Source organism: Coffea eugenioides, chromosome 3, assembly GCF_003713205.1.
Source record: "Coffea eugenioides isolate CCC68of chromosome 3, Ceug_1.0, whole genome shotgun sequence".
NCBI classification, from domain to species: domain Eukaryota; kingdom Viridiplantae; phylum Streptophyta; class Magnoliopsida; order Gentianales; family Rubiaceae; genus Coffea; species Coffea eugenioides.
Genome location: NC_040037.1, coordinates 44,114,394 through 44,122,005, shown reverse-complemented (window position 1 = coordinate 44,122,005; position 7,612 = coordinate 44,114,394). Strand labels below are relative to the sequence as shown.

Below are 7,612 nucleotides of genomic sequence, written 5' to 3'. Positions count from 1 at the left end.
GGAGAGGGACTTGGGATGAACATTCATGATAGACCACATTCGAGTTTCTGTCTCTCAAAACCAGTCCAAGCTAAACAAATCCAAGCATAAAAACAAGCAAAGCCGCAAGCTTTCTGCAATTCCCTTTCGGTCAAGACGTAAAACAGGTAAGAATCCAATACCTGAATGGAGAAAAGGCTCAAGATGATTCGGCCAGAAACCTCAAAACGTCAGCGAAAGAGCGCGGGCGATGACACAAGCCCTTCTTCGTCTTCGCGACTGAAGACCCTTTTGGTTTCGCTCCTCTCCAGCAGCCAACAGCTCCCCTAACAATCTTCTTTTTCCATCCTCAAGCTCACAGCTTTTCACTCAGCCCCCTACCACTCTCAGTCTCTCTGGTTTTGCTCGTTCATCAGCCCTCTCCCCTGTCCTAAAATTTTCTCGCCGTCACTTTTTGTTTCCCCAAGAAACTCTCTCGGCTCTCTCTGATAATTTTTAGCCGTCGACCTTTCTTCCCTCCTCCCTCTCCTGCGGCTGTCTTGCCTTTTTCTATTTATATCAAATGATCCTCCCTTCAACCCTAAAACCTCCGTCCTTTCTTCCTGTATTTGCAGCCCAAGGGGCTCACCCGAATCTTCACTTTGCAAGTCGCGGCAACTTGCATGCCGCGAATCAATTTTTTTTTTTTTTTTTTTTTTTTTTTTTTTAAGAAAACAACTTGAAGATTACAGAAATGATAAAATATAAATAATAATAATAATAACAAAATTACACAAACCAGGTAATAATAATAATAACAAAACAAAAATAATTTTAAACAAAAAACTAAACAAAAATGGCCATTTTAAAATTTTCCTTTTTTTTCTTTTTCATCATTTTCTTTTTCCTCAAAATAACTTAATAAAAATAACTAAAGTGCCCAAAGATTGAATTTAAAGAAATAAACATATTTTTGTGAACAAATTTTCCTTTTTCCTTTTTCTTTTTTTTTCATTTTTCCAATCCAACTAAAACCTATTTTTTTTGAATTTTTCTTTTCAAGAAAGCATTGAATAAAAACAAAATGACTACAACATATTTTTGATGTTTTCCTTTTCTTTTTTCTAAAAACTCTACGCTAATTTTAAACTTAAAAGCTAAAACTAAAAATTAAAACTAAAAGTAAACAACGAATGCAAGCAATCTAAAATGAAAATCATGAAATAGATGCCACATAAAAATTATTCAAAATTTGGTGTCTACACTTTTTTCACAATATTTTCTCAAATAATTTACAATCCAAAAGTGTTACATAATTTTTTCTGTTGTAACTTGCCTTCTTATTACTAATTGACAACTATTTTTGTTAGTAAATATTTTGTTCTTTCAATTGAAACATATACATGTTTTCTCAATTCCTTAATACACTGCATTCTCAGACATCACTTGTCCTCCTTTGCAGACGAGTGGTTGTACCTGACCCGAATGATGGATGTTTTATTTCACTATATTACCCATCCCTTGTGTGTGAATTTACACTTCCACTCAACAGGCCTTACAAATTTTTTTTCCCACTTTCCTTAAGGTCACTCTGCACTCTTGTCAAGAGTCACCTGTTTTTGGTTTCGTTGATTGAGGTGGTTCTATGTTTTGCATTTGTACAATGGTTGCAGAGTTCATCTGTTTTTTCCCACCGGATTTTTTAGTGATTATCATCATGATTAGCGGTAATTGTGCATCTACTACATTCTTTCTTCTATTCTATTGCTTTTGTTTCTTCGCTAGACAGAAAGCAATACCTCATAAGCACTGTTCTTTACTTGCTTTTGCTATTTTGAACTTTCCTTCTTCCTAATTTACTGGGTTGATTTTAACTTGCACTGCTGCTGTTATTGCTGGTTTGCTGGTGAGTATGTTGTCTTCGAGTTCACTTCACTTTGTCATTCTATAATTGTTGAATTATTTGAGAATATTGTCTTGTTATTTATTTTCTTTATTTACTTTTCTGCTCTCTCATGCACCGGTTCAGACATTTTAATTTTTTTTCCCTCCCTTCTAAACTTTTACCACCGGTTCATATTCTCTTTCTACCTCTCTTTTTTTTTCCCCTTTTCTTATTACCTTTTACATGATTGTGGTTTCTTTGTTACTTTTAAAATTTCAAGGGAGGACAGTGAAACTATCAAAACCTCATATTTTTGTTCTAAAATTATCCCCTTTTCTTTTTTTTATAAATTTTGGGTGAGATCTACTCTAACCACCATTTCAAGTCAGGCTTTTGTATTTTTGTTCATTGCCCACCATCTTCGCCCCCACCAAACAAACCCAACAAATATCCCCTGTTATTATTGAGGAGTTAAGGGGATTTAGTTTCTTCAGGACAATTGCTGTAAACTGACTGCTATTTTATTCTATGTTATACCTTTAATTACCCCCAAAAAAAAAAAAAACACTACGAGTGAGGGCATGTTCTGTGAGTTCACAGGTCGCTTACAGTGACACTTACCGTAACACTAGCAAATTATCTATCATTTCAGTCTTCACATCAACAGTTGATACGAACACATCACCTTTTTGGAGATAATGGTCCATCCACGGTGAGCCAACTCGTGTGTTTGCATCGACTCTGGATTCATGCACGAGCACCAAGGTGATAATCATCCACTTGGTTGCATCCCTTTCAGAACGATAGATACCAGAAGTTACGTTGTACATATATAAAATTTTGGGATAATTTCAGAAACCTCCCTTGAGGTATATAAAATTTCACTTCAGTTTGACAAAAATATTTCTATCAAAGGTCACAAATTGATAACATTACTCTTACTCTCAATAATTATTTAACCAAAAAAATAAAATAAAATTTTAAACCAAAATATGTAGATGAAAAACATAAATTGATATCTAATAATGATCCATATTTCTCTATATCAAGGTCGTAGTGGAACAGCAAAAAACGTGGATAAATTAAATCTAATCAAAGTTAACCACTTGGAAGGATTTTGGTAAGTAATTGATACTTTGAAAAATTTCGTGGATAGTTATATTTTAGGAAGTCAAGAAATTTTTTAGGAAATATATTTTAATACATGATGTAGTTTAAGTTATATTGTAAACTAAAATAATCTCTTCGTACATTTGACTTTTTCAAGGCGTAAATTTTTTAATACAACAAAAATAAATAGTTCTGATATTAAGAGAAACCTTATGGGATATTAAGAATTTACACCATATAAAAAATTTCAAGGTAATATTAAGAGAAACCTCCATATTATCCCTTTAAATTTTATAAATAAGTGGGGGAAGGATTAACCTCTTCATGCCAGTAATGAAGGCCCGCGAAAAAACAACTTAATTGGAATTAAGTGAACCCCATAAAAATGTGGATGAAAAATATATTAAAAAAAAAAGATTGTCGATGATGACAATTAATTTTACCTTTCTTCCATGCCAGGATAGACCTATTGTAGACTAGAGCTTGTCTAATCTAGTGAAAGAGCCTGAATACAGATGAAGGCAATCAAGGGCAAAGCAATCAAGATCATTTGAAAGTTGTTCTATTTCAAATGAACAAGATGCTTTCTTTCTTTCTTTTTTTTTTTTTTTTTTTGTCAAACTATGAAGTACCGCCCACTTTCTCTATACAGCGACATACCCATAAGAAGTCTTTTGTAGTGTTGTGACAAATCCAGGCCTCTACCATAAAGAAATCAAGAATTGCAACTCCTCCTTTCCAGTACCTCATCCAGGAGTTAGTATATTTCTTGCGGATTTAGGGAATTCTTTTCTTTTGCTCATATTCCCTCTCAAATGGCTTTGATAGGAGGAGTTTCCACTTCTTACCTGTTCACTTTTACTTGAATCGTTTCATTCAAAATCGTATAACAACTCTGCTCGATATGCCACTCATGCACCTCACAGAAAATGTAAAGAAACAAACAACCTTATGATAAGTTCCATAATTTTTCATATGGAAAGCAGTACAAGCTTTCAATATTACAGAGTCATACATTATTCACTGGAGAGATAGAGCATACATGGCTCCTTATTGTTCTTACTTAAAACTGAAATTAAGTAGAGGTAACAGACTTGAGAATATCTTCATTTTTCTTTATGAACACCACCGGGTAAGGCTGACCACCTAAAGCCAGTCGCCTGGTTCCATCGTCATCATGATAGATGCCAACATATTTGCAAATCGCTTCAGAACTGGAGTCACAAACTGTGGGACAGAAAACAAGCTTGTAACCTTGAACACCGACGGCTTCAATCTTAAACCAATTGGCCATGGTTTCACATCCCGAGTTCCCTTCAACTCCGTCAGTCAGTACAAAGTGTTGTTCGAGTGCCTCGTTGAAATGAACCTTCCACACATTTGATCCACTACAAAAATCAATAATTGGTGGTTCAGCGAACTTGATGTTCAAATCAGTGGAAACACGAACCACGCCTTCTTCTGGGTTCACCGGTGTAAAAGTTACTGGAAGGCCTCGTTTGAGCCACGCCTGAGCCACTGCCAGAGGGCAAATTTCATTGCCTGGGCCCTTGCCATAAGTTACACCGCCGCCAGGGCGGAAGGTGGTCCCCATGTAGTACTCGACACCGGGGCGGATTTCGTCCCCGTTGGTGTCGAGCACTGGATTAGGCTCTTCAACAGCAAAAGAAAGGAAAGAGTTGAAGAGTAGAAAAGAAAGGAAGAGAAGTAATTTCTTCATTGTGAGCTGCAAGGTGTGTACGAAGTCTAGGAAGTATTCAGTGCAATTGTGCTGATGTCGAGCTATGTTGCTCGCTTTATATAGCTGAATGAACTCAAAGGTGATGATAAAGTTTTGTTTCCAACTACTGTGGTCCACCGTTACACGTGTGCTTGTACCGTTCAATTGATCTTGTAACTGCATTTTTTCATGGCTTTCAAAACCGTAGTAGCGTTCATTCGATTCGATGCAATATATGGTTTATGAAGAAATTTTCTGGAAAATGCTTTACATGAAGAAGATTTATTCTTGACATCTTCTTGTGCTTGGTGTCATTAAATATTTTTAAAATTGATCTCAAAATTTGTAATTTGAAGGGAAAATATTGTGAATGGTAAAAGGAAGTTTTGAAATTCATAAGTAGGGTATAACTTTTTTAAAAAAATTATAAAGGGGAATTGGTAAGTATTCATTCAATCAAATAGTACTAATTACTAGATTACTAGATTACCAAAAATCGTATAATTTTTTTGGGTCAAATCTTGACCGTGAACAGCTCAGGAGCAGTCTATCTGATGACCGCTCCTGCCCCTCATCCGGACTCCCTCCATCCCTTATCAACTCCGAATCCTGCTTCCTACCCTCCATGCGGGATATGGGGCAGGGACGGTCATCAGAAGGACCGTCCCTGATCAGTTCACGGTCAATATTTGGTCAAAAAAAATTGTACGATTTAAATTTCATTTTGTATCTCAATTTTAATAATGTGTGGGACCCATAAAATTTTGTTCTAAAGTTACACGTTATTGAAAGTAAAATACATCATATATAAACAAAATTATGCGCTATACAAAATACACATAACTGACAGGAACGGTTGCACCCGTGTCCCCTCCATGCATACCCCAATCATCACCACTCCTTCCTTATCTGCTCCTTCCCCAAAAGTCACTGCTCCCTTCGTACCCCAATCATCATCACCATATTATCCACACCTTATTTCCTCTGTCTTCCCTCCCCAAAAATTGTGACGGCTCCCTTCCTTCTCTGTGCCTCCATAGACACCTACTCTTGAAATCTTTCTCCATTTTTTTTATAAGAAAAAATTTATGTGGATTCGACTTGATCGCTTACAAATCGTTCACTAATGTAACTCTTACATCAATAGCAATTTTCAAACAAACGACCTTTTACTATAAATGTGGACCGCCATTGTCAACTGACCCAACTTGTGTTGGTGAGATCCTTCTCCGTTGGAACCACTGCCACTCTCCTTCTTCATGATTTCTTTCCCTCTTTCATTTCCTAAGATGCTTTAAGGTTATATATATATATATATATTGTTTTGGGGTTAAGCTCATAATTACTGAACCCCAAATATATATTTCCAAAATAATAAACCAAATCCAAGCAGAAATTACCGCAAAAGAAAACTGAAGATGTGGGGAGGGGGTTTGGGAAATCTTACAAGAAGTGTGGGATGGAATTTGGGTAAGAAAGGCAAAAGAAACCTGATCTTGAAAATCGTTGCTTATTAGATTTTGATTTGTTCTCGTATGTATTTCAAAAGAGAAATTTAAAAAGATTTGGAAAACAAAAAGAAGAAGAAGAAGATGAATGAGAGACATGGGAGCGCAGAGCGTTGCAAAGTGAAGCAAAGACTTATGCTGAATGTTTTTACTTTTGATGATACTGCAATTTCATCATTACCTGGTTTACAACTGGCTCATAGACCAGGTCTACACAAGTTTTTGCCATCCATCCTCAGTGAGCTAACTTCTGTGATCGCGTCCACATTAGATTTATGCACGAGGACCAATTTCATATATACAAATAATTTCTTTTGAATCTACAAAATGATAGAAACCACAAGTTACGTTGTACATAAGTAATAATTTCTTGGCACTTTTTTATGTTCTTTTTGGGTTTTTTTATTACGGTTTAGAAAACAAATTTTGAGATTTTTATCACAAAATTAATTATTTTTAATTGTTGAGGATTTCATTGTCTAGTGGATAAGTTTTTTTTTTATTATTTTACTTAGAGATCTTAGGTTCAAATTCCCTATTTCCCTCCCTACTTCTTAAATCACACCTCTCTTGCTAGAAATTTACTTTTTAAAAAAAAATAATTCATGTTCTTAATAGCTAATTGAGTACAGGATGATATGAATTTAATTAATTTTTAAAAAATATAGTTTACTTAATTACCTTTACAATCCTTATTTCTTTTGTATTAAAAAAATTATTAAGTCATGTAGCATTGTAAGATAGGTAAAGTTATTAAATTTAGTACCACGACGTGGTCATGACTCTAAGTCATCATGGTCATGACTAGAGGTGTCAAAATGGGTGACTTGGGCGGGTTTGGGTTGGGTAAAATGGGTAATGGATATAAGTAAGTCAACTCATTTATACCCATTTAATTAGATGGGTATAAATAGGTAAGTCAAAAAATGAATTGGGTAACCCAATTACCCATTTATAACCCATCTATTTTAATTTTTTGTAAACTCATTTAAATTTATTTTTGCAAACTAAGTTATCAATTTATACCACTCTTTGTACCCATTATTAGTTTTAAATATTTACTTGTAATGTTCAATAAACTTAATTACCAATTTTTTTTCATTTATACTCTGTCACAAAATTACCTATTATTTAATAATTGAATAATAAGAATATAAAATTTTGAACTAAGTACTATAAAAATTAATATAAAAACTTAATCCAAAAATTTTGAACCCCTAACATTTTTTTTGATATATAAATATAAATTTTCATTTTATAAAGATAATAAAATAGGCTAAAATTTATTATAAATTGGTAATGCTAAAAAATGAGCAAGTTAACAAACTAAGAGAAAATAAAATAATAAGATAAAACCAACAAATAATAATAATAATAATGAAACAAAAGTAGTTAACATCATGACAAAATGAAAATTTTGAAAAAAAAAGG

At 34.1% G+C, this 7,612-nt stretch overlaps 1 protein-coding gene across 1 annotated transcript; it reads right to left on the bottom strand.

Moving 5' to 3' along the window:
• Positions 1–3,885: 3,885 nt before the first annotated feature.
• LOC113764798 (21 kDa seed protein-like) lies at positions 3,886–4,737 on the bottom strand. The gene has a single exon (XM_027308796.1). It carries the CDS (start codon positions 4,671–4,673, stop codon positions 4,029–4,031), a length of 645 nt encoding a protein of 214 aa, XP_027164597.1. The 5' UTR covers positions 4,674–4,737; the 3' UTR covers positions 3,886–4,028.
• Between the last annotated feature and the right edge of the window lie 2,875 nt (positions 4,738–7,612).